The 27,621-nt window shown below is 39.8% G+C and overlaps 1 protein-coding gene across 7 annotated transcripts in view; it reads right to left on the bottom strand.

Moving 5' to 3' along the window:
* thoc2 (THO complex 2) overlaps positions 1 to 27,621 on the bottom strand; it is a 102,178-nt gene that overhangs the window by 6,310 nt on the left and 68,247 nt on the right. For 2 of the 7 annotated variants that reach the window (XM_078412559.1, XM_078412558.1), the window contains exons 28-36: positions 26,966 to 27,150; positions 22,666 to 22,850; positions 20,412 to 20,514; positions 17,779 to 18,227; positions 16,321 to 16,379; positions 14,865 to 14,900; positions 3,826 to 3,975; positions 3,406 to 3,499; positions 296 to 459 (exon numbers count right to left, since the gene is read on the bottom strand). In XM_078412559.1, coding sequence (XP_078268685.1) covers positions 296 to 459; positions 3,406 to 3,499; positions 3,826 to 3,975; positions 14,865 to 14,900; positions 16,321 to 16,379; positions 17,779 to 18,227; positions 20,412 to 20,514; positions 22,666 to 22,850; positions 26,966 to 27,150 — 1,425 coding nt within the window. Of the gene's footprint in view, positions 1 to 295; positions 460 to 3,405; positions 3,500 to 3,825; positions 3,976 to 14,864; positions 14,901 to 15,491; positions 16,380 to 17,778; positions 18,228 to 20,411; positions 20,515 to 22,665; positions 22,851 to 26,965; positions 27,151 to 27,621 lie in introns of those variants that run through there. The other 5 variants (XM_078412562.1, XM_078412561.1, XM_078412563.1 and 2 more) reach the window with 5 other exon arrangements.

Here is a 27,621-nt window from a genome sequence, read left to right as displayed (position 1 = left end):
TGAAAAATATACAGCTGAAACAATAATCTGATTTCTTTTCAGATAACAATGGATCTGCTGTATGCAGGTAGAAGATATAATTTTAATTTAGTTTCTTGGAATTGCATTTATTTTAACCTTACCAGCAGAAGAAAGCAAGTGCTTCATGACTATAAAGCTGCTAATTCTGCCAACGCTCTAAGCCAAATGCGAGATTTTATTTTACAATAAAGTATTAAAAACTCGTAAATTTTGTAATATATTTTCTTAACTTTGCAGTTTCTTGTCAAAAAACAAATTATTCATAGAACTGTACCTTTTTGCTGCCTGTTGAACTTTTCTCTATTTTTTCTAATTTGATGGAGTCATTTTTATCTCTGTCTTTGCCAGAAGCAGATTTTGAACTCTTATTTTTATCCTTCTCGCTTGAGCGTGGGGAATCCACCGGACTTGCACTTTTGCTCCGTTTCCCTGAGCCACCTGTCAAACATTCATTCTTCAATTCATTTTTTAAGTGAACACAACATTAAAAATACAACAACCTGGCTTGCTTTAAGTGGCAGATAAGACACAAAATGCCAGCGTGACTCGGCAGGACAGGCAGCGTCTCTGGATAGAAGGAATGTGTGATGATTCGGGTCGAGGCCCTCCTTCAGACTAAGTGGTAAAAGGCTTGTCTGACTCAAGCACAAAAATGTAGGCTGATATTTCAATGCAATATTGAAAGACATTTATATGCATAGAGGTGTCAATGAACAGATAAGTTAATGAAGTTCCATGGCATTATTTTTTAAAAAGCCAACAAAATGAAAATAGCAGCGCTGTGGCAGAGCAAAGCGGGCACTTAATATGATTTAGCAATCCAACTTCATTAAATGACTCCCTGCAGTTCAATATTTTGTTTTAAGGCTAATGTTCAAAGGGACACAGTGGTTCAAGTTGAAATGAACTTTTTCAACAAACATCATTAATAACGATTTGTTCTGCTATGTTTTTGTTGTCATTCAAAATTTAAAAAAAAAAAAATCTTAAACTTCGCTCAGTTATTTTTTTTAAACAATGAATTTCTAGGTTGAAAGAACTACGAGGAAAAAAAATGTAGGGATAAACTCATATTTAGTTTAGAACAGTAAAAGCAACATTAATAAATACTCCCTCATCTCTTGTAGAAATAAGGAACTGCAATCATTGGTTAATGCACAAAAGGACACAAATTGTTGGAGTAACTCAGCAGGTCGGGCAGCATCCATGGAGAATGGATAGGTGACGTTTCGCATCGAGACCAGTCTTCAGTCTGAAGTAGGGACTCAACCCAAGTCACTTATCCCTGTTGTCGTGAGATGCTGTCTGACCTGCAGAGTTCCTCCAATGCTTTATATGCTCTCCCATCTCTTCATAGGGTTCATTTCTTCCTCTTTTTCTGAATGACTTCCAATCACCATTAAGGACAATGACATGCTGCAGGATGGCAACATGTTCTGGGTTACACATGGGTGGTGTCACCTGAGAGAGACTAGCAATGGGCAATGAAACCTACACCATGAGGGAAGAGGTTGGTGCAGCCTGGTGCAAGATGCATGCTAAATTATGCAAGCCGCAGTTTCCAACAGAACTGCTGGCATTTGCCAATTCATGACATAGCCCCCAGTTTGTGCATTAGTAGAGAAACTGCATTTTCCAAAGGATGAAGCTATCAAAAAACACCATCAATGACTCCTCAAGGATTCGAGACAAACAAGACAGACACCAAATGCTGAAGTAACTCAGAGAATCAAGCAGTATCTCTGGAGAAAAGGAATAGGTGACGTTTTGACTGACTCAGACTGACTTTGAGAGACTCGCCTTTGCTGGGAGGGGTGAGAGGGAAAAGGAGGCGAGCTATCTAAGAATGCTTAGCTTTAAATTAATGATTAATTACTTTTATATGCTTTTATTTCCCTATTAATTGACCTTTTTAAAAAAAATTGGCTATTTGCTTCCATTTTAATTGCTTTAATGTCCTCGATTGACAAATAGTTAAAATAAAACAATTAAAATCAACAATAGCTTTGACCCATGCAAAACTTGCCCTTAGCCTTGTTTCTGGTAAAGATGGCCAGTCATTTTGGGGATTGCGCTGGGGTCTCTACACTAAGCTGTCTGCAGCCCACACCACTGGGTTTGGAGCTGTAGAGGGTCAGTGAGATCAGTCAGCTCACATTGCGGTGCATAAACCAGATACCAGGCTGTAGGCCAAGTCCAGCATGATACAGCCCACCTTATACACTATCACGACAGTTTATTGTTTGAGTAACAGCCAAACAATGCATTACTTGAAAATCTATCCGGTCTCCTTTTTATTAATTCATAATAATCAAGTAAATGTTGAGAAAGCTGCAGAGCCAGATGATAAAATCTGTTAATGGACTCATTTTAAGTAAAAAGAAGTGGAGAATTTAATCATAATTTAATTAATGGGCGGCACGGTAGCGCAGCGGTAGAGTTGCTACTTTACAGCGAATGCAGCGCCGGAGACTCAGGTTCGATCCTGACTACGGGTGCTGCACTGTAAGGAGTTTGTACGTTCTCCCCGTGACCTGCGTGGGTTTTCTCCGAGATCTTCGGTTTCCTCCCACACTCCAAAGACGTACAGGTATGTAGGTTAATTGGCTGGGTAAATGTAAAAATTGTCCCTAGTGGGTGTAGGATAGTGTTAATGTGCGGGGATCGCTGGGCGGCACGGACTTGGAGGGCCGAAAAGGCCTTTTTCCGGCTGTATATATATGATATGATATGATATGATAACAAATTGCTCTAGATTTTAGATTAAAAACTTATTTGCTGAAAAAGTGACCAGAGATCTCTCATTTGACAGATTGGCCATATCAAGGGCAATAAGACACTACATTTAATTATGAAAGATCTTGGGTTATCCGCTGCATCAGTCTTTTATCATATCTCCCACTGAAACTCGGTGCTCATTCCTCTCTACAAACCGTTTATTGATGCTCGCTATATTCGACACCCATCGAGTTATCCACCCCGGTCTTTCCTATTCCCACCTGTGCACCCACAGCCACAGGAACAGCTTCTTCTCCTTGGTCATTGGGCTTCTGAGTGGTCCTTGCATAAACTAGGGTACTGTCCGATTCACCTCTACCCCATTGCAGACATTGGACTTTGTCTACGGAACTGCTGGTCTACAATGCTGAGAACTATATTCCGCACTCTATCTTCCCCTTTGTTCTATCTATTATACTTGAGTTTGACTTGGTTGTATTTCTGTATTCTATTATCTGATCTGATTGGATAGCATACAAAGCAAAGCATTTGACTATACCTCAGTACACTTGACAATAATAAACCCGAACATGATCTAAATCTAAGCTGATTTGGATCTGTTCACCAATCTTCATAATTCTAACAATATTTGATATGAATTCTTACCTGTTCCATTTTCATCTTTACGTCGTTTTGATTCTTGTATGTTCTCTCGATCACTATTTGAATGATCCTGAGAAGAAAAAATAAAAATTCCTACCTAGAATAACAAAGGAGAACATTCAAGAGGGGATTCCTGCTAAAAATATTTGCAGATGCTACGTCATTTTATATGCTCAAGTCCCAGATTAGTCAAATCAAATGCAAGAAATATATTTATTATCACTCCAAGCTTCTTACAAGCCAAGATAGGTCAAACAACAGAAGAGAATAATGCTTGGCAAAGACAGTAACAAGCCATTATTGGTCAATATAATATTGAACATGACAGATTCACTGCAATACATGTCACACTGGCAGAAGCCCTCACAAGGTGCAAAAATGTGAATTGGTTCTGGCTCATATCTGATCCACGATCAAGCTCACCCTTTTGCGCTCTTTTCGTTCTTTATCTTCTTTCTTTTCCCTCTCTCTTGATCGATCCCTTAACTTCTCCACTTCCTTCTTCTCCACTTCCCTTTCTTTACTCTTTGACTGCGTGCCTGTACTATGGTGGGTTTGATGCGGGCTATGATGCTGTTAAAAATGATGCAAGGCACACTTATGATGACAACATCTCAATGGATCTAAACAACACATTCCGTGAAGGTCAAACGAAATACCCTCTTTTACGCTGTGACAATGTCAATGCAATAGTACATTTGCTTGTTAGCTGGCCTTGTGGTGGAAACACACAGTTGAAAACAAGGCCAATTTCTCTCAGGTCTTCACCGAAAAGTTTTAAAAGGATGTAGAATGAACAGTTATTGAAGTATGGATATTAAAGTTGCAATTAATAATTGAATTAAAAATTTGTAAATGTAGAATTTCTTTAAATGTATGAAAATATATTCCATTTCAAAACTTAAGTCACTTGTTAACCTGCCAGAGAAAAGGCACAATTAACAGCCACAACCAAATTCCAGAATGTCCCAACCTTCCTAGAGATTTCAGATGTGCCACCAATTCACGAGGATTTATTTCAATTGTGATTGTACATGGGCTCCTCAGGTTACAGATGACCCAACTTATGGAAATCTGCCCTTGCACAAGTTCTCCCAAATACTGTTAAAGCATTTAAAGATATTAATAACAAATACATTTTGCCGTATTCATTAATAATTAGATACAATATATACACACACAACTGAAAACGGGTCCTGACCTGAAACCTCACCCATTTTTTGCTCTCCAGAGATGTTGCCTGACCTGCTGAGTTACTCCAGTACTTTTTATGTCTATCTTTGGTATAAACCAGCATCTGCAGTTCTTTGCGTCTATATATCCCATTAGTTCAATTATGAATAGTGTTTGGATGAATATTCACTGAAATAAGATGGGAGCAAGTGTATGTCGAGTGCTAGGAAATGGGTCACTATAAAAAAACATTCTGACTGCCAGAGAAATTGTCAGATGGAGTTTTCAGGAATGGAGTCCTTGCATATCTTTGGGGTTGTCTTTATCAATTTACATTTTGAACTTGGATGTGGATAAAAGGGAAACTCAGAATAAGAGTAAAAAACAAAGTGCTGGAGTAACTCAGTGGGTCAGGCAGTATCTCTGAACGACATGGACGGGTGACGTTTCACGTCTGGACTGACTAGGGGTTTTGATCCAAAACATCGTCTATCTGTGCCTTCAAAGATGCCACCTGACCCGCTGAGTTATTCCAGCACTTTGTGCTTCAGTCAAGATTCCAGCATCTATAGTTCCTTGTGTCTCCAAATTCAGAATAAGGTTGTGTACATTATGTTAGCGGAAAGCTCACTCAATTTAGCCCGAGGAAATTTCTGATTGAAATATAACAATTTTGGTGTAATTGCATTGGTACACTATGGGATTCCAAGAACTTTCAACATGCCCTATGGATTGCAATGCAGTTTGTTAAAATCAACGGTCTTGCAAATTAAAAGATAATTGTTCTTCAGGGCTTTCCTTATTTGCATGCTCAGGTATGCGTTCATCACTGGAAGGCATGTCACATAATTTATAATATGCTCCACACAAGCTGTGTGTCATGAAATTTGAATGTAATTAGTAATTGAGCATATTTAGAAATATTTACTTTGATCAGGTGGCCATCCATTTGATGTTTTATACTAAATGTAATGTTTACGTAGGAAGTGCCGAGGCTTTGGTAAGGAGGCTGAACAGAGGTAAAGAACAAGTGTGTAGGAAGGAACTGCAGATGCTGGAGATAGACACAAAATGCTGGAGAAAATCAGTGGGTCAGGCAGCATCTCTGGAGGACGAGGGGGATCAGTGCCCTTGGTAACTCCATCCCTGCAAAGTGTGTCCAAATGCAGTGTCTTGGACCTGGAGTCGAACTCACACAGGGTCAACTGGGACGCTGAGAGCATTGCAGAGTTTTAGTTAGGTGATTGCGTGAAAGGTATGGACTGCAGGTAATTGGGGTGACCCCCAGGAAAGGTAAAGGAAGTCTGTAGAGAATGCGGGATACCCATATGGCTATTCCCCTCAGTAGCAGGTATACTGCTTTGGGGAAGGTTGGAGGGGATGACCTGTGAGAGGACAGCAGCTGCAGCCGCCAGACTAGTTGCACCATGACTGCCTCTGAGGTGCCTCAGAGTTAGACAGAGCGTTAGTGGCAGGAGATTCATTAGTTAGGGGGATGGTCAGGAAACACTGTGGCCACAAACGAGACGCCAGGATGCCTGGGTCAAGGATGTCTCAGATGGGTTGGAGAACTTTGGCTGGGACACTTCCTCAGACTGATTGTATTATAGTAGGGGACAGAAAGCTAGAAAAGAGGTACAGGTGAGACAAAGCTTCAGTTTAGTTTATAGACACAAAATGCTGGAGTAACTCAGCGGGGCAGGCAGTATGTCTGGAAAGAAGGAACGGGTGACGTTTCGGATCGAGACCCTTCTTCAGATTGAGAGTCAGGGGAGGGCGAGATACAGAGAAGGAAATGTAAGGTGTGAGAATGGGATATCAAAGAGGGTGGAGATCAAGGAGAATGCAGAATAGATCATTGTTAGCTAGGAGAAGGTAACAACAAAGCAAACAGAGATAAAATGTAATCAGACTCAGACTGTTCGGAGAACTGGGAAGGGGAGGGATGGAGAGAGAGGGAAACCAAGGGTTACTTGAGGTTAGAGAAATTAATATTCATACTGCTGGGGAGTAAGCTGTTCAAGCGAAATATGAGGTACTGTTCCTCCAATTTGCACTGGGCCTCACTCTGACAATGGAGGAGGCCCTTGACAGAAAGGTCAGTGTGGGAATGTTAGGGGGAGATAAAGTGTTTAGCAATCGGGAGATCAGGTAGGTTAAGGCGGACTGAGCAGAGGTGTTCAGCGAAACGATCGCCGAGTCTGCGCTTGGTCTCACCGATATCACATATGGAACAGCGGATACAGTAGATGAGTTTGGAAGAGGTGCAAGTGAATCTCTGCCTCACCTGAAAAGACTGTCGGGGTCCTTAGACGGAGTCGAGGGAGGAGGTAAAGGGACAGGTGATGCATCTCCTGCGGTTGCAGGGGAAAGTGCCTGGGGAGGGTGTGGTTTGGGTGGGAAGGGACGAGTTTACCAGGGAGTTGCGGGGGGGAATGGTCTCTGCGGAAAGGGGTGGAGATGGGAAGATGTGGCTAGTGGTGGGATCCCGTTGGAGGTGGCGAAAATGTCAGAGGATTATGTGCTGTATGCAACGGCTGATGGGGTCAAAGGTGAGAATAGGAGGACTTTGTACCTATCGCGACTGGGGTGAGGAGCGGAATATCGAGGAGACCCTAGTGAGTGCCTCATCTATGATGGAAGAGGGGAAACCCCGTTCCCTAAAGAGTGAGGACATCAGATGTGCTGGTATGGAACACCTCATCTCGGGCGCAGATGAAGGAATTGGGAGTAGGGGATAGGGTCTTTGCTGGAGGCAGGGAGGGTGGAAGTGTGGTCTAGATAGCTGTGGGAGTCAGTAGGTTTATAATAGATGTCATTGGATAGTCTATCTCCTGTGATGGAGATGGTGAGATCAAGAAACAGTAGGGAGATATCAGAGATGGTCTAAGTGAATTTGAGTGCAGTAAAGTTTTAGATACATCCAAAGATTGCTGTGAACGATGGTACCGACGGTATAGATAGAAAAGGGAACAAGTCCTCTGTAGTGAATAGAAATAATTAGCTGTAAACAATAGGACCAAGGATAATGATCTCTGGATTACTCCCACTGCCATGTACTTGTGAGGGCAGACATAAAGGATAAGGTAGATGAATGTGTGGCTCAGGAAGTGGTGTGGGGGACAGGGATACAGGTTTTGAGTCATTGGAGTCCATTCAAGTCCAGTCCCTTCTGGAGCAGAGGTGACCAGTACGAGGGGTGGGTTGCATCTGAACTGGAGGAGGGTAAGTTTCCTGGGAGGGAGATCTGAAAGCTCTTCACAGTAGTGTTTTACTGTACGGAATCCTCCAGCACAAGATTTTCACACAGGATTTTACCATATATGGAACTGGTGTGACAATAAACGCCTTGAATCTTGAAAATAGATTGGCAGAGGGGTGGGTCCAAGAGCAGACAAGCAGCTGTGGACAAATACTGCGGTCAAAGAGAATGGGTTTAGTGGACAGGACAGCCAGAAGCACAGAAAAGAGAGAGAAGACTGATGGTTTAATCTGCATCTATTTCAATACAAGAGGCTCAACAAGCAAGGTGGACAAACACAGGGAACGTATTAGCTCAGAGCACTGAGATATTATAGCTATATAGGAAAAGGTGGCTGTGAGAAAGGCAGGATTGGCAGCTCAATGTTCCAGGTACAGATGCTACAGGCATGACAGAGGTACAAGTCAGAAAGAACGTTTGGCAGCACTGGGCCTCTACTCGCTGGAGTTTGGAAGATTGAGGGGGGATCTGATTGAAACTTACAGAATAATGAAAGGCATAGATCGAGTGGATGTGGAAAGGATGTTTCCACTGGTGGGAGAATCTAGGACCAGAGGTCATAGCCTCAGAATTAAAGAGCTCTCTTTTAGAAAAGAACCTTTTCAGTCAGATGGTAGTTAATCTGTGGAACTCATTGCCACAGAGGGCTGCGAAGTCCATGTCAGTGGATAACTTTAAGGCAGAGATATTCAAAATCTTGATTAGAACAACATCAAGGGTTATGGGGAGAAGGCAGGAAAATGAGATTAGGAGGCAGATATCAGCCATGATTGAATGGCAGAGTGGACTCACTGGGCCAAATGGCCTAATTCTACTCCAAAACTGCGAATGTGTGAGAACGGGGATCTCCATTTGATTAGGAAGAACTCAGTATCAGTGCTTTGAGGGGGGGTATACTTGGGGAATCATCTAAGAGGCAAGATGGGTAGAACTTGGAAACAAAAAGATGATCATTTTGATGGGACTGAGGCCCCACAATAGTTAGCATGAATTTGAGGAGCAGATGTGTAAGGGGATTGCAGATAGCGCTAAGAATAATAGGGTAGTGTTAGTAGAGGATTTCAACTTCCTTGATATTGACTTCTAAATGGCCTTTGCTAGCGTCCAGTATGGTAGGCTAGTCTGAAGGATGGATTTCATGGAAATAAGAGCTAGCTAACTGAATACAGAATTGGGTTAATGGTAGGCAGCAGCGGGTGACGATGGAAGATTGTATTTTGAACTGGATGTCTGTGGCTATTGGGTTGTCACAAGGATCAGTGGTGGTCCCATTATTGTTTCGACGATTTGGATGAGAATATACAAGCAATGGTGAGTAAATCTACAGAACACTAAAATATCTGGAATTGTAGACAGTGAAAGTAGTTATCAGAAATTGCAGTGGGATCTTAATCAGCTAGTTCAGTATGCCAAGGAATGGTAAATAGCATTTAATTCAGGTGGGTGTGATGTGTTACATTTTGGCAAGTCAAACCATGGTGAAAGATAGGGCACTGGAGAGTGTTGTTGAACACAAGACCCTAGCAGTACAAGTATATACATACAAGTGGCATCATAATAGATAGGGTGGTGAGAAAGGCAAAGATTTAGAAGAGAGTTGCCAGGATTAAAGGGCCTGGGTTATAGAGAGAAGGGCAGGCTTGGACTTCATTCCTTGGGCGATGGAGGAGTAACCTTAAACAGGTGTATAACATTGTGAGGGGGCATAAATAATGTGAATGCACACTGTTGTTACCCCCAGGGCTGGGGAATCGAGAATTAGTGGGAATAGGTTTTAGGTGAGAGAGGAAAATGTTGAAAGGGACCCAATGGGTGACATATTCAGTTGCTGACGTGTGCTGTGAGCAATGAGCTGCTGGACAAAGACGTTGAGGCAGGTACAATAATAAAATTAAAAATATTTGGACAGATGCAAGGATAGGGGAGATTTGGAGGTCTGACACAGGCAATTAGGACCAGCATCTTGCTTGGCATGGACAAGTTGGGGCAAAGAGCGTGTCTCCGTGCTGTGTGATTATATGATCTGGGAAGTTTGCAAAGCTGTTCCAGATCTGCCCTCTTCACCAAGAAAAATGGCTGATTTCCCCCTTTATCAGTCCAGAGATAGAAGATCCAGTGGGTGGCAGAGAAGAGGGGGTGAAAGGATTGCAAGATAGTATAGTGCATTAGTTTAATTCAGGGAAATGCAATGCAGGCTGAAACCTTACAGATGGTATGATTTAGTGCCACATTTAGCAATCCTTCTATAAATAAAATCTGGATGAGACCAAAAGGCCTTCTTGCAAAAAGTACAAAAGCAAACACTGAAGAGAGACAACATTGATAAAACCTTTGCCACACTCTTGTGGCACTTTGGAGAGTCTCAAAGTGCATTCTAACCAATTGTGCCATCACTTTTGTGATTTATTCTCACAACGTGCTATATGATTAAAAGCTAAATGAACAAAACAAAGATAAATAAACAATATCAGTAATGGAACAATGCTGCTTTTAGGCTTTTCTCTTTTTAGAAAGAAATGGTTGTAACGAAATAATGAAACAGCCGGTAATTAAGATAGCACTTCACTCAGATTTAGAACCCTTTTACAAAGTTGAGTATGTCGTAATTTTCAGTTTTAAATTCATGGTGTATTTGGAAGCTCTTAATATTGTGGTCAGGCAGTCAACTTGTTCAAAGAGAAACAAGATTCATTCAGGTTTTAGAATGTTAATGCACCTTCATCCTCAATAACCCTACCACAATCCCTGAATGTAGTTTATATTAATTTACAAATATTTACTGAGACCAAAAAAGCTTTCTTGCAAACATATCCCACTAAATATAAATCATATACAAATTCCAATAATAAGAAATAAAAAGTCAATTTTCAGATGTCTTAACCATCGATGGAAATACAAAACAAATTAACATTTTACTCTCAATATGTCGTTGCAAATATATGGAAGAGACTTCAAGAATGGAGTTTCAAACTAATATTGGATGAGATTTTGGCAAGACCAACAAAGATACATGATCCAAAATTAATTTTGGAGATTGATGAAACTTGAAGATTTTTAAATACCAAAATTAAACAATGCCAATCAAGTAAGCACATTTTGTAAGGGATCCATGGGAATAAGTGGAAAGAATGTTAAAAATTATGTAGAATGGCAGTAGGATCAAAAACCCAAACTACTATTGCATCTCCAGGCAACAGGATTGCACAGGATTTAAAATAGACCATGTTGTCTAACATAAAAACACCATATGTGTAGGATGGAACAACAGATGCTGGCTTCCACCAAAGATAGAAATAAAATACTGGAGTAACTCGGCTGGTCAGGCAGTCATTCCAAAGTCTAAAAAGGGTCTCGACCCAAAACGTCCCTTTTCTCCAGAAATGCTGTCTGACCCGCTGAGTTACTCCTGCAGTTTGTATCTATCTTCGATAAAAACACCATAGCTCATTACATTTTAAACAAAACTATTATTCCAATTACTGTTTGGTAAATCAAATTGTTCAGCAAAAAAAACCTGTAAAAACTAAAAATATCAAAATTTGGTTACATGCTGTTAAAATAACTCACATGAAGGCTGTAATTATTGTCAACCTAACTTCCTCCACAAAAAGGGCATCCATTATATATATATCTACACCGATCGGCCAAAACATTATGACCTGATGAGACAAAACATTATGACCACCTGCCTAATATGCTGTTGGTCCTCTGTGTGCAGCCCCATACGCAGCAGGGTGTGATGCACTGTGTATTGTGACACATTCCTCCCGTGACCACCATTAAAATTTTCTGCGACGTGTGCCACAGTAGACCTTCTGTCGGTTCGGACCAGAGGGGATAGTCTTCGTTGCGCTCGCGCATCGACGAGCCTTGTGCGCCCAACACCCTGCCGCAGGTTTGTGGTTTGTTCCTACTTGGACCATTGTCGCTGGGTTCTCACCACTGCTGATCGGGAGCACCCCACAAGCCTTGTCGTTTCAGAGATGCTCTGACGCAGTCGTCTGGCCATAACAATTTGGCCCCTGTCAAAGTCGCTCGGGTCTTTATTCCTGCCCATTTATCCTGCATCCAACATATCAACTTCAAGAACTGACTGTTCACTTACTGCCAAATATATCCCACCCCTTGACAGGTGCCATTGTAACAAGGTAATCAATGTTATTCACTTTGCCTGTCAGTGGTCATAATGTTTTGCCTCATCGGTGTATATACTGTATATATACAATTCAAAAATTAACATTTTTAATATAATTGACAAATTGAACAAAATTATTCGTAAATTAACAGTTGCCAGCCTCAGAACATAATTAAGGATCAATTTATTAACTTAGAAGTCTCAGCATTCTTTAACTATTGGGCGGCATGGTGGCGGAGTGGTAGAGTTGCTGCCGTTACTGCGCCAGAGACCCAGGTTCGATCCTGGCTACGGGTGCTGTGTGAATGGAGTTTCTACGTTCAATTAGAGACATTGAAAATATTGCACTGATTTAAAAATAAATTTAGATTCATATTAAACTACAGTTAATTAATAACCATACAAATATAAGAAACAAAAACTAAGCTAAACTTAAATTTGAGAAACAAAGGTTGGAAACCCCATTCAAGTGAATTGGGGTTGGCTGGATTCAACAGGTTTGGCTGGCTTACTAAATGGCACAAGCATATCAATTACCAAAAGTCGTCATACTCAATGGAGAATCCAGGGGTGGAACAAGGATTCGGATGCGATTATCTCTGACCTCCAGTGCATTCTACACTGCAGTGCTGTGCTGCACTATGCCATCGTGCAGTGCTGTGCATAGGAATGCAAGCCCAGAGAACACTTAGACGCTCACTGCAGTAGCCAATGATTCTCCATGGAAGCCTGTGCAATCCAACATGTAGCATTTTTAGAAGATTAAAAGCCTTCCTTAAATTAAATAGAATTCCAATGTTCTTCTAGTCTTATTGCTTGAAGATCCGGAAGCATCATTTGCGGTAAACAGAAATCACTTCTCTTGTTATTGAAATCCAACAAAGAGAAAAGACTAGAAAATTATACCAATTACACCAATTTAAATGGATAGTCATGAATTGCACTTATATTAATCAAAAGATTTCAAGCAAGTTACGAATTATCAAACCATAAATAGAATGGATAAACAAACATAAATCTGCAGTGAATTTAAAAAAAATCATCAGATGCTGGAAATTTAAAATAAAAACAGAAATGGTAAGAAATACTCAACCGGTCAGTCTGACTCTGTGGGAAGAGAAACGGAGTCAATATTGCAGATCTGATGAAGGGTCTCTGATCTGAAACGCTGTCTGTTTCTCTTGCTACAGATGCTGTGTGACCTGCACACTGAGCATCTGTAGAAATTTCTGCTTTCGTTTTAAAAATGTCCACTGAATATACATATGGGTCCAAATGCTGCTTACACCCGGCAGTCCTGCTGTGCGTGACCAGTAACACAGGAAAGCTGAAGAATTTATAAATTAAATGTACCAGAATAAAATGCTGATAATAATGAAATGATTACTAAGCAGAACTCCTTCGTGATTATTTAAGCCTCAGCATATAAATACAAACATACTGAAATAAACTGGTTATTAAATACAAATTGTTACAAGATGTGACTTACAAAGGAAAATATTTCACCTTTTAACAAACCGGTGAAAAATAGCTAATTTCCGGAGTCTAGTTTATTGATAACCTATGGATGATATTCCTCCCCTTGAGCTATCTACTCAAACATACTGATCCAAATGACTTGGGTAGATCAAGGGGAAAAAAATCAGCCCTAGGTTTTCAATAACGTCATCCATCCAACAGATTTCCATTGCACAACCCCACATCGAGCAACAAACCAAAAAGGTTGTCGAACGAATGTATCGTTACAGAATTTTAAAGTTACTTTTTAAAAAGTGATGGCAGCTGTTAAGATCACAAACTGTAACCAGAATAGATTAATTTTATTCAAAAAGATGTGTTATTTTTACTGTCAACCCCATTAAATCATTATGTAGAGGAAACTCAGTTTTAAAAATCCACTCAAGGGTATTTGCCATGGGCATTGGTTACAAAGTTCATGTGTGCTTTCAATGTTTATTCAAGCTAACAAGCAAGTGTACTGCATCACCCAAAATAAGATTACACTAAACCACAATGACATCTTATTTAATCTAAATATTTTACACTATGAAAAAGAACTAAAATTGCACAGCATCAGAACTTGCAGTTGCATTGATAAAGTTAACCACACAAATTGCAAATGAATTAAATTTTCTCAATGTTATCATTGCAAAGGATTGTATTTTGCCAAATCTGCATCAAGAACAGTTAAAACAGTGAACAGGTCTCCTTTGTATCCGGAATCATATTTTACAACCTTTTCATTCTATTGGAATATAAATCCAGAAAGATTTTGACTCAATTTTAAATACGTACAATGTATTATTAAAAGCAAGCTGTTAATCGGGTGAAATTTTAATTAATCTATGACGCTTTGCTTTGGTTATTACTACCATCAATTTCCCACCCGCCACACTTGTTAACCTTCCTCGATAAAAACAAGATTCTATTACGGTGGCATCCGACCACAAGAATATCCATAACTGCACTGGTATGTATCTTCATCATGGCTTTTGTACCTCTTCTGACAATCTGCAGTCATGCAAAAACCGCAGGTCAGGAATCAGAGCTAAAACCCTGCCAATATTTTCTCTTCTCAAAGCTCTGCCCGCTTGAGATGTGAAGTATTATCAGACTGTCAACTGTGCAAATTCAAATTTTATCCAATGTGCACAATGTTAAATCAGTCTATAACCAGAAAACGTGGGCTCGCTTTTAACAGGAGTACCTAAAACCTCAAGAAGCAAAAAAAAAAATCTAAAAAATCTAATATTGGGTCAAAGCATTTCTGGAACACCAGTACATATTTGTGAACTGTTAACCCACAGAAACAATTTTTTGAAACTCCAATCAATGAGAGGATTACAATTTTTCACCTAGAAAAGATGTCTAAATAAGGCTCAAATGTCAAACCTTTGCTGATGATTCTTTGTGATCACCGAGACCATCCTGTAGGAATGAATGGAGATGACAGATGAGCTGCAGCGCTTCTCAGATACCAGAGGACTTTGGGATGCAAGTTGACGACCACTCTAATGTCTTGCTTCTGACATGCAGTTACACCTTTAGGAACTAGGCTTTTGGGAATTGTTAATGCTGACTGAACATGATAACAATAAAAGTGCATTTAAGTCTGTGTATAAGGAAACAGTTTACTTTGATAGAAATGGTTTCTCAAACTTAATTAGATATATATTACTTCAATCTGTCTGATGTTGCTGTTGTTCACAATTTTAGTGTTAACAACTTTACAACTTAGCATTAATTTACAAACCAGTTAAGGAATAAAACTCCCCTGAAATGCATAATTACTTTTAACACTAAATAGAAAATGTTACTTTTATCAAATATACATAAAATGTCAATTATTAAATATTTAAATGTGATGTTATGGAATACTGTTTCCCGTGTGAGTAAACTAAGAGAACAATTAAATTCAATGAGAAAAATGTTAATCTTGTAAAGAGGTGCAGCTCAACAAACCACAGTAGGCTCCTTAACCTCCCTTCCAGTGCAATGCATCCAGGAATTGGCACTTACAGCTCCAAGTTTCAACCCACAGCAAACTCAAGGGTTCGTGGGGGGGTTCATCTATATTAAAATAAATACAGCAAACGGTGCAAGGAAGCATCTGCCCTGATTCTTCTATTAGGAAACACCCAGGTTTCGTGCTGCGTAGAACACCATCCATCGGCCCTCTCGGCTGGAAGGTGGGCATGGCTGCCATCTTTGCTTTTTCCTAAGGCAGGATTCAAAAGGCTGGCACACCCAAAGGAAAACAAACCAATGAAGGGAAGATACTAATAACAGCTGCACGCTCCCAGAATTTACACCAACTACAGGAGATCAGATCACCAAGTGGATATTAAAGACTTTTATGGAATTCTCTCCATTACTTCCTTCCTAGAAGGCACGAATTGGTAGTATGCTCATCAGCGGGCCTGATGAATCCAGAGGTATCCGGTTATTCTGAACAGCTCCACCATTCTTCAATGCTGAAACGCTCTTCACTCTCAGCGCTGACACCTTTTCGCGACGCCACCTTGAAGCTATTTTGCTTGTAGCATTACTGCACTTCAAAAACTGACCACTTAATATAATTTGAGGCACTTCGAAGAAAAAACTTCTTGCATTTTCCTCTTACTATTTACAATTTTCGCTAGGTCCTTGAAGCTTTTTTTTTTAAATATAAAATTTGCTTACAAAATAGTCCAATAAAGAAAATGAATGCATTTTCCATTTAAAAGAAACCTCCAGAGGCTCCAGTGTGCACCTTGTATCACTTGAAGGAAGACGAATATTTCCAGAATACTGGCATTCCAAACAGGACAGCCTAATACTGACGATGCCTTCCTTAGGCCATACTAACCTTTACTGTAGTGGAATGTGACGGTGAAGCGTGGGAATCAAGCTTGCGTCGTTTTGGTTCTGTAATATAAAAAGAGTTATTAAAGTCTTGTAGATTGTGGTATATTGCAAAAATATAAAAAGATCAAAATGATATATAATCCTCTTTAGAACTAGGCGATTTAGAATATAATTAATGTCACTAACATCAATTAAAAACAAGGCATGGATCATTGGTTTCCCCCCCCCTATATATGAAGAAATATGAACAGGAATGAGAAGCTGATTAAAAGCTAATATTGGCGCAATTATTTGATGAATATGGAATATAAAGGAATTTGGCAATTTTTACATTGTGCGATACAATGCAACAAAATATATATTTCATTAAACTTTCAAATGGGTTAGCAAAGATCTAAATTGAGAGGAGAAAGTAGCATACTTTGCTTTACTGTCCGATCAAATTGCAAAGTTTTTTGTCTTTAACAAATTAGAATTCATTTGCGTTTCCAGCTTCTCCCAGGTCTCGAATGAGTATTGGGTCAGTCAGTGTATTCATGGCTTTGAATCTGATGGCCTTAACTGGAAGCTGCAGCCCAGAGGTTGGAGTTCAAACATCAGCTAATAGCAGCTTTAATTAAAAGATCTAAATTGGTACAGTCAGCATGAGGCCAGATCAATGGCCGTCAGCAAGTACACAGATGTGGAGGGGTAGTGTGGGAAATATGAAATCTTTACATTTAATATAAGGGGAAATGACAGGCAGAATTTGCCAACTTATGGACGAGGCTTTCTGAATTTTTGTGTCATTTCTTCTTACTGTTGCACTTGCATCTGCCTCAACCAAATGAAAAACTGATTTTCACCAGTTTAGTTTTGAATTCATAAATACATATCATGTATCTGTCGTTGTGGCGATCCCTCGAGGTCGAGGATGATGATCTACGTTCCGATGTCAGAACGAGGACGCCTGTGCGTGTGTTTGTTTAACGTGTACTTGATGTTGCACTCCAAGAAGCACACGGTCCTTCACAAATCAATCAACTAATTCCAATGGCAAGGGAACCAAGACGATTGGAGCTGATAGATTTGTTGCACATGTATCTGTACACTGTGAATGGCTCAACTGTAATCATGTAATCATGTATTGCCTTTCCGCTGACTGGCTAGCACGCAACAAATGTTTTTCACTGTACCACGGCAGACGTATAATAAATTAAACAAAACTTCTGCTTATCAACGTGTTGAAATAGCTTCCAAGATATTTAATGCAACTCCAAAAAGTTTCTGGAACTTATTGATGTAATTACCCAAGAGAAAAACCTCACTTTGGTAAACTATGCTTATTCCTTTCTCAAATGTCCATTAAACATCCAGAAGCATTTTACTGCTTGAATCAGGACGAAGTCAGCCTTATTAGTCGTTCAAGTTCGTCAAATATCTATAAAATGAGGGAGAACATAGCGTCTTATTGACTTACCCCTATCAGATTCTGAAGATTCTGATCGTGGAACCGAGGACTTCAAGGACCCAGCAGTGACCGTTTTGTCTCCTTTAGTGCCTGAGTGACTTTCTTTGGATTTGGCTTCCTTTTGTGCATCTCTCTCCTTGGATGTATCCTTCTCTTTCTCCTTTTCCGAATGCGATTTCGCTTCAGCACTGCTCGATGTCTGCCTGGATTTATCTTCTTTTGTTGTCTTTTCATCCTTCCTGATCTTCTCCTTCTCTTTGTCTGCCTTTGGTGTTTTCTCCTTCGTCTCCCGTGTTTTTTCATCTTTATTCGTTCGTTCTTCTTTTGTTTTCTCCTTTACTTCTTTAGCGGATGCTTTAGCCTCTGGAGGAACGGCTGAGGTCGTCTTATCTTTTTTGTCTTTGTCTTTTTCTTTCCCACTTTTTTCTTTCTCTTCCTTCTCTTTTGTAACTTTGCTGCTGGAAAAAAAATAGAAAACCCATAACATTTTGTTTTCTTCATAATTAAGCAAGATTAGGTTATTTTGGAAAAACTCATCCCAAAGTACAGTGTTGTTCATGAAGAGCACTGTCCAATATAAACTTAAATTGGAAACAAAAGGATTTTATTTTATACAATGCCAGCCAGGAAAGGTATTCAAATTTCCCAACATAAATTGACAGTTATTTTTCAAGCTTTTATCAGCATCACCAAGTGATGTTTGTGAATAGGTTTTCTAAATCTACTAAATTAGATAAGCTATATTTTTAATGAGGTCAATCAAATCTGCATTAGCCTCTTTAAACATAGAAACATAGAAAAATAGGTGCAGGAGTAGGCCATTCGGCCCTTGAGCCAGCACTGCCATTCAAAATTATCATGGCTGATCATCTAAAATCAGTGCCCGTTCCTGCTTTCCCCCACGATTCCTTGAGCCCTAAAATCTAAATCTAAATCTAACACTCTCTTGAAAACATCCAGTGAATTGGCCTCCACTGCCTCTGTGACAGTGAATTCCACAGATTCACAACTCCCTGGGTGAAAAAAATGTTTCCTCATCTCAGTCCTAAATCACTGGTTCTGGACTCCCCCAACATCGGGAACATTTTTCCAGCATCTAGACTGTCCAATCCTTTAAGAATTTTAAATGTTTCTATAAGATCCACTCTCATCCTTCTTAAATCTAGTGAATACAAGCCCAGTCGACCCATTCTTTCATCATATGTCAGTCCTGCCATCCTGGGAATTAACCTGGTGAACCTACGCTGCACTCCCTCAATAGCAATAATGTCCTTCCTCAAATTAGGAGACCACAATTGCACACAATACTCCAGGTGTGGTCTCACCAGCCCCCTGTACAACTGCAGTAGGACCTCCTTGCTCCTATATTCAAATCCTCTTGCTATGAAGGCAAACATGCCATTAGCTCCCTTCACTGCCTGCTGTACCTGCATGCTTACTTTCAGTGACTGATGTACAATCACACCCAGGTCTCGTTGCATCTCCCCTTTTCCTAATCTGACACCATTCAGATAATAATCTGCCTTCCTGTTCTTGTCACTAAAGTGGATAACCTCACATTTATCCACATTATACTGCATCTGCCATGCAATTGCCCACTCACCCAACCTATCCAAGTCACCCTGCTGCCTCATAGCTTCCTCCTCGCAGCTCACACTGCCATACGTTTTCATAAAAGATAAATAGTCAACATTAAAATGACTCAACGTTGCCAAATTTCAAACATACTTACTAAATTGAAACTTCTGTACCATGACCTATCATTTTGTTACCAAACCTGGAAGGGACTGCCTTTCATAGGCAAAGGCTTAAAAAAATCCACCTCTTGGTTTAGGTTTAAATTTCAGATAAACCAGTAAATATTTGATTAGGCAGCTCGAGAGCGGTCTTAGAACAATGTCCCAAGAGGAGATGACACAGACTAAATGGCACAGTTCAAAAGGGTGTAAATATCAATAAATCTATGAAAGTGATAAGATGGGTTGAGAAAGGGAGTATTAGCAATTGGATCTTGAGATTCATTCCATGGAGGCCTGCACTGAATCCGTGTGAAACTCTGGGTAAGCTACAATTTCATTTAAAGTTACAATGCAGAAGCTAAGGTTATTCTCTTTGGATCAAATAAATTTGACAGTGGTTTCATGGAGATGAAGATGATTTTAACTGGTTTGGATAAGTTAAGCAAAAAAGAAACAGCACCAATGATCAAATAATCCAAGGTGTAGGGAAACAAATTTAAAAGTTTGTGCAAAATGTACAAGGGGGAAGGGAGTAAGAAGAAAACATTTTGTCATGGAGAAACTCAGCGGGTCAGGCACATCTGGGGAGGGAATGAACAGATGGCATTTCGGGTCGGGACCCTTCTTCAGACTGATTGACTTCAGACTCTACCCAGAAAAGAGTTATGATCTGGAACTTGCTCACTGCCAATTAGCGTCAAGAATTGGGAAAGGATTTGAGGGAAAAGTTTGCAGGACAATGGGAAAATTTAATAAAATGGGGGAGATCGTTTTACTCGGAGCCGACATGGACCTGATGCGTCAATGGGCTCTTCCCTTACAATACCAATGCTATAATCCACTTGACTTCCCATCCGTGGAACAATTAGACATTTCAACAGGTAAATAAAGCAAAATTCTTACCTATTTATAGAATTAGTCCCATTACTGGCCATAACTTTGGGTGTTGTATTAGCTGTTTTGTTAGTACTTTTAATGGCACTCTGAGATTTCTCCTTCAGTTTATCTGTTAAAAAGAACAGAAAATACTTTTTAGACTCACTCCATTGGAAAAAAGGAACATGCGCGAACAGTACAGCACACGTTTATCTGCCTGCACACACAATGTCCCTCCATTCTCTGCACATCCAGGTGCCTATCCATAATCTCTTAAATGCCACCACCCAGCCCAGTATATTCCAGGCACCCACCACCCACAGGCAATGAAACAAAAAACCCTCTGTAAATCAGCACCCGCTGTGTGAAAGAGCTTCCCACTCAACTATTTAAAACAATTAATAAATATTTAAGAATTAGTAAAACACATAACAATCATGACAATTAAAACAATTATGAATTTTACATAGGGTCTACGAGCTGGACTTGGTGTTCAGTGACAAGGTAATGGCACTTCCAGCTAATCACTTAAAATGCCGCCCGCAAAGGTTCGCTGATCTGTAGCAATGAAGCTCCGTTTTTAACTCTCCATCAGATTCAAGTTGCTTTGCGTTTGGTTGAGCAAATAATCACATTAAAGAATGCTTACAGACAGTGAAGGAAGACAAGAATGGGAAATATGAGGTTAAGAAATATTTTAAATCTGGCAAATGTTTTGTGGAAAAGATACATATGATGGCAATCATGAGAGGGAGAAACCAATTGAGTTCCTGGAACAAGACTAATCTGCAACATAACGTCCTCTTAGGTGGTCACCGCCAGCACAAAGAAATTACAACACAACTAATTTAAAATTAAACTCAAAGCATTTCTTAGTTAAACATATTTATTACTTTCTCCTTGAGACAGCATTGAATTTTGCTGGAGTTCAGTTCTCCAGATATTGAGAATACCCGTATGACATAAGGACAGCACAGTGGCACAGCGGTAAAGGTGCTACCTAACAGCGCCAGAGGCCCGGGTTCAATCCTGATGACGGGTGCTGTCTGTGTGGAGTTTGCACGTTCTCCCTGTGACCGTGTGGATTTTCTCTGGGTACTCCAGTTTCCTCTTACAGGTTTGTAGGTTAATTGTCTTCTGTAAATTGCCCCCAGTGTGCAGGATGCGAAAGTGGGATAACATAAGACTATTGTACAGGTGATCAAAGGTCGGCATGGACTTCGTGGGCCGGACGGAGGGCCTGTTTCCACACTATCTCTAAACTAAAAGACAGCCGAGTAGCATTTTAACAAATGCATTAAAAAATGAATATTGCCACACCATTCAAGGCTCTGCAGTTATTCCTGGTACTGAATTCAACCTCATCCATGAAAAAATACATTTTTTTCAGCAAGCATTGCTGGATAGCAATCAAAAGCCTATTTGATTCTCACCTCCCTCAATAATTTATCAGTACCAAGGTCAAATTCAGCATTTCCAATTCTATTATCATTGAGTGTTGGAAGGAACTGCAGATGCTGGTTTACACCGAAGATAGACACAAAATATTGAAGTAACTCAGCGGGTTAGGCTGGCATCTCCGCCGGGGAAAAGGAATAGGTGACATTTCAGGTCGAGACCCCTCTTCAGACAGCTTATAGAAACATAGAAAATAGGTGCGGGAGTAGGCCATTTGGCCCTTCAGGCCAGCACCGCCATTTCAATATGATCATGGTTGATCATCCAAAATCAGTACTGCTTTCTCCCCATATCTTTTCAGATCAGATATGCTTTCTGCCCATATCCTTTGATTCCGTTAGCCCCAAGAGATATATCTAACTCTCTCTTGAATACATCCAGTAAATTGGCCTCCACTGCCTTCTGTGAGAGAATTCCACAGATTCGTAACTCTCTGGGTGAAAAAGTTTTTCCTCATCTCAGTCCTAAATGGCCTACCCCCTATTCATAAACTGTGACCCCTGGTTCTGGACTCCCCCAACATCGGGAATATTTTTCCTGCATCTAGCCTGTCCAATCCCTGAATAATTGTATATGTTTCTATAAGGACACCTCTCATTCTTCTAAATTCCTGTGAATATAAGCCCAGTTGATCCATTCCTTGTCATTGAGGTCATAAAATCAGGTGCAGATGATGAATTGAACACAGGGCCCTTGGCAGCCTTGACCAATAAATCACTGCACATTTTTGCTGAATTCTTCCACTGTGACTCTCAAAGAGCCTGCTTACTTACGGTGATTGGTTGCTACAAACGTTAGAAATATTTGAAGTTATTTTTCTCACCAGTGTCTTCATTTGTGCTTTCATCAGCTTTAGCTGCATTGGTGGTTGCTGCAGCAGGTTGCGTGACGGTGCCTGGTCCATTTTGAACGGTTGCAGGTGTTGCACTCCTTGCCGGCGGATCCTTGTGATGGAATTCATTCTCAGGGACCATGTATGTTTTCCTACTTTTCAACTGGCCAGAGTAGCTGCAAGTCGCACAAAATGTTAAGCAGAGAAAAGAAAGCCCGGAAGACTATTACAGTGCTTAAGGAAAAGTGAACAGAACAGTTAATGTGAAAACTAAATATTTGGAGCCATTGATAATCGATTTTCAATTGGCATTTAAAAGAAAATGCAAAACCAAAAGGTCATTTTAAATGATAATGAAATAGCTTTCAATCTTTCCCAAATTTCCAATGGCTCTGCAGTGTAGTTGTCCGGCAGCTGTATTATTCCCAAGTATACCTCACACAGCAATCCCATTCTTGCTGTCCACTAGAACTTTATTCTACCCACACTACCATTCACTACATGGCAGTGATCATTTACCCACTATCACGTCTTCAGACAACCAGCTTAAAACCAGAAGTCAACTGAAACTATTTTCCGGATTAAGTAATTCAGGACTGGAGCGGATTAGAACACGATTTGGCCAAAAATGATTAAAATAATCACAGTTCATTCATTGTCGCTACAAAATGCATCAATAATATTATTAAATGACTCAAAGTCACCCCAGCATATAAATAAAAGAGAGAGACATGTGGGGAAGGTTGAATTAAAACATGTGCAAAACCATAATTAATACTAAAACAAATTGGTTAATAAAAATTATGAGGTAGCAAACATTGCAAATATTTTCCATGTTTAAATAAATACATAAATAAAAATAATATACTGCTTTCTGCCTACTCCCACCTCAATTAGAAGCCTCACCCAAACTGTAGCTACTGGCCAATCTCACAGAAAAAGATTTAATATCAATATTTAATATCAGCTCTCCAATATTTCAGGAACGTTGCCATTATTTGTGAGCTCGGAGAAATATCAGCTAACCACAATCCCTTCCAAGAGCCAGTCCCAACTGAATTTCCACCAGAAATCAAGTACAGCCTCTTTTGGCTTGTTTGACTTTATGCAGAATAATTCCACTGTCCATTCCTGCCAACAGCATTCCAATCATGTTGCAAGCAGAAATTGTGACGGCTGCTTATTCAACATTGTACTACTTTCTAACATCAAGGAACTTTGCCACGTGGTTTACAGTGGAGCTAACAATGGCACTATGGAGTCCTTTGGGATTACCAATGGTAATCAGAGGTATTCTATAAATATATAATAATCTACTAATCTTTCTTTGGAAGATTTTTTTGTAATACAGCTTTGACTTGTAATTGAGATAAGGCTGGGCCAAAAAGCAGCCTTTTCTCAATCTTCAAATTTCTCAATAAATACAAAATACTGCTTAAATACTATTTTTAGTTTCTGGGTCACCAATTAAAATTAATATTTCCCATGACATACTGAAAGGTTAACTACTCACACACTGACAAATAAAAGGAGACAAGAAACTGCAGATGCTGGAACCTTGAGCAATAAAAAAAACTGTGGAGGACTCAGCGGCTCAGGTAACATCAGTGGGTGGAAATGGACGGATGACGTTTCAGGTCGGGACCATTCTTCAGACTGATGGAGCAGGGGAGAGAAAGCTGGAAGAGAGGTAGGGGTGGCGTAAATCCTGGTAAGTGATAAGTGGATACAAGTGAGAGGGGATGATTGGCAGATGGGTAGAGATAGTGACAAAAGGCTAGAGGTGGAATGGAGACAAGAGGGTGTCAGATAAGGAAAGAGGAGCTTTTTGACACAATATCCACCCATCTGCTAATCACCCCTCTCACTTGTATCCACCCATCACTTGCCAGGATTTTTACCAGTCCGATTTTTCCCCTCAACTCTCTCTTTCCCGAGAGAAGGGGGGGGGAGTGGAAGGGGTCGCAACCCGAAACGTCATCTGTCCACTCCCTCTGCAGATGCTGCCTGACCCGCGGGGATCCTCCAGCACTTTGTCTTTTCGAAAAAAGGAAAGGACTATTTAAATCAGTAAAGTGTCAAGAGACACTTTTGCTGCAGTCCTGCCAATGTTTCTGTGCAACATAAAAACCTGGTACCAGGTTTAAATCTTTAGCCCTTGGTTAACAGATAAGAGGTCGTTTTTAATTTTGTTTTGGCATCCCATGAATTAAAAAAGAATGCGCAAATATTTTTCTTTCCAAATCCAATACTTAGTGAATTTGTTTACGCAATGTTAAGCAGCAATTTCACATTGCTAAGTTATCAGGTCAAAATTACGGTTCCAATTCACTGTGTAGACCAAATCAATAATTCCATTAAAGATAGATTTGCGTTTATAAGGCGCCTTTGTTTCTTTCAGAGCATCCAAATGCCTTGCAGGCGATTAAGCACATATTTTAAAGAGCAGTCACCATTTTAAACGTAGGAATTGCGGCAAAATTGGGCACTGCAACTTTCACAGGCAGCAATGTGAAAATGACTGCATAATTTGTCTTTTGGTAGTATTGATTGGGGATAATTAGGAGCCAGACACCAGGGATAACTTCCCTGCTTTGCTTCAAAAATGGTGCAGTGGAGTACTTCCTCCCGAGTGCAAAGAGTACTCCAAATTAATGTCCAGTCCAAAAGATACCAACATAACACTAATCTGGCACCACACTAGGTTGCCTGCATTGATTTGTGGGCTCAGATTGCCTGAGTGAGCAGAGCACTTGACTGAAAGTGTGAGAGCACCAATGACTGAACCACAGCCCACATTTCCATTATTAATTACGTATAATTTCTTGACCATGTAAAAAATTATTTTAAAAAAACAAACAGAATTTAGTCATTATTTAAGAGTATAAATTTCAAAATTAATTGCGGGTTTACAATAAAATACACATTTTTCTCAGTAAGTAATGGAGCTTCAGCTTCTCATTTAAAATTATAGTTTTAAAAGACACTGAAGATAGTGGTGTAAAAATTGCTGCAATAAACAAAAAAATGGCCCTTGCTTATTCAGGTTCACTCTTGCATTGATTTTAGATTGTGCCACAAGTGACTAGAAGTGGGAGATGTAAAATGGTGCAGCACCCTCTGCAGGTTATTTAGGATTGTACTGTTTAAATCCAATTAAATATTTGGAAGAATTCAGCAGGTCAAGCAGCAACTGTGGTCGACATTTCTGGTCAACACTCTATATTCGGACTGTCTCGACCTGATACACCAACCTTCCATTTGCCTTCAAAGATGCTGCTTGACCCCACTGAGTTCTTCTAACATTTACTTTTCTCTTTCAGATTCCAGCATGTGCAGTCTTCTAATATCTCCACAACTAAATATTTCTTTAAACAACCAGATTGAAGTGCTCAAATTTACAACACAAGGACTGAGAGAGAGATTACTGTGAATGAATTCACTATCCAATGAGATAGAGAACGCAAAGTAATGTGAGAAAACATTTGGATTAAGAGAGATTAAGAGTGGTGGCACAGTGGTCGCGTTTCTGCCTGACAGCGCCAGGTTCAATCCTGACTATGGGTGCCTGTCTGTACATTTTTTCCTGTGACCAGCATGGGTTTTCCCTAAGAGCTCCGGTTTCCTCCCACACTCCAAAGAGGTGCAGGTTTGTAGGTTAATTGGCTTGGTAAGATTGTAAATTGTCCCTAGCGTGTATATGATAGTGTAAATGTGCTGGGTTTGTTGGGACGAAGGGCCTGTTTCTGCACTATATCTCTAAACTCAAGAGCAAAAGATCTATTTAAAAAATATATATATAACTACCACAATTAAAACTCAAAGGATGGTGACATCATATTTTCAAAAGATGATATTCAGTGGCACATAGGTTCACTTGCAGTGGTTAGAAGAGCATTTCAATGTGAAATCAGGGGAAAACTTGCTAATAGAAGAAATTCACAATGCACGGTGCCTTTGCATGATGCAGATGAAAATATACAATTTTCACAACGCTAATAGAAGAGCAGTGTACTAACAACATATTCAATGCTGTGCAACTACTCTACTGCCATATTGTCACATTTATAATGGTGACGCCCATTAACATCAGATATTTTGACAGCAATTTTTGGGCCTTTGTACTTGATTTTCTGATGGTACTTTAATACTACCAGTAATTTGTTTATTACAAAAATAAACTCAAAACAAATGCCGCGAGGCTAATGATGATAAACCAACACCGAACCTCAGATATTTTCCACTAAATTACTTTGCACTAAATCACATTCATTTGGTTTCACTTTGTTACCCCATAGCCAGAGCATAGAGATCGGGTCTCTTCTCTTTTTCTTCTTGGCAAATTTTGTGCACTCTTCGCTCCAATGCTTGACCTAAATTCAGTACTTTGGGATACCAAGGGAGGACTTTCGTCAATACGATCAATATATTCCGGATGTGGACGTACTCGCCAGTTTCAAGGCAGTGCACAGATGCCTGAGAGAGAATGGGGAAAATAAGACTATTAACTTCAAAAATTAGTTGATATTCACCATAAACAAGACATGGCAACATTTCGATAAATTTACCCCACAACCAAGTTTACGTTCAGTTTTTGATGGCAGCTATTTATATTTATATCTATTAAGAGTTTAGTCATGTCTGTACCTATTGTCAGCTGAAAAATATGTGTAGATAAATAAAAAATGGCGGCCTTTCTGTTCTGCATGTCTGTTACATATTGTCGCTAACATACTAAAAGGTCATGAAACGCTGCCAATCCTGTCTTTTCCCAACTTCTTCTCACAGGGCATGACTGAACAAGTATTCTGCTCCTTGTATTTATAGCTAAGCACACGTGAAATAAAGGTACATTTACAAAGATACAAATGCTCACTTCATTTTCATCCACCATCAATACAATACAAACCTGAAATTTCACATCATAACCACAAAAGAGGCAATCAC

The sequence above is a fragment of the Rhinoraja longicauda genome, chromosome 15 (assembly GCF_053455715.1).
Source record: "Rhinoraja longicauda isolate Sanriku21f chromosome 15, sRhiLon1.1, whole genome shotgun sequence".
In the NCBI taxonomy this organism is placed as follows: Eukaryota; Metazoa; Chordata; class Chondrichthyes; order Rajiformes; family Arhynchobatidae; genus Rhinoraja; species Rhinoraja longicauda.
Note: the sequence above shows the minus strand (reverse complement) of the source record. Positions and strands in the feature narration are given on the sequence as shown.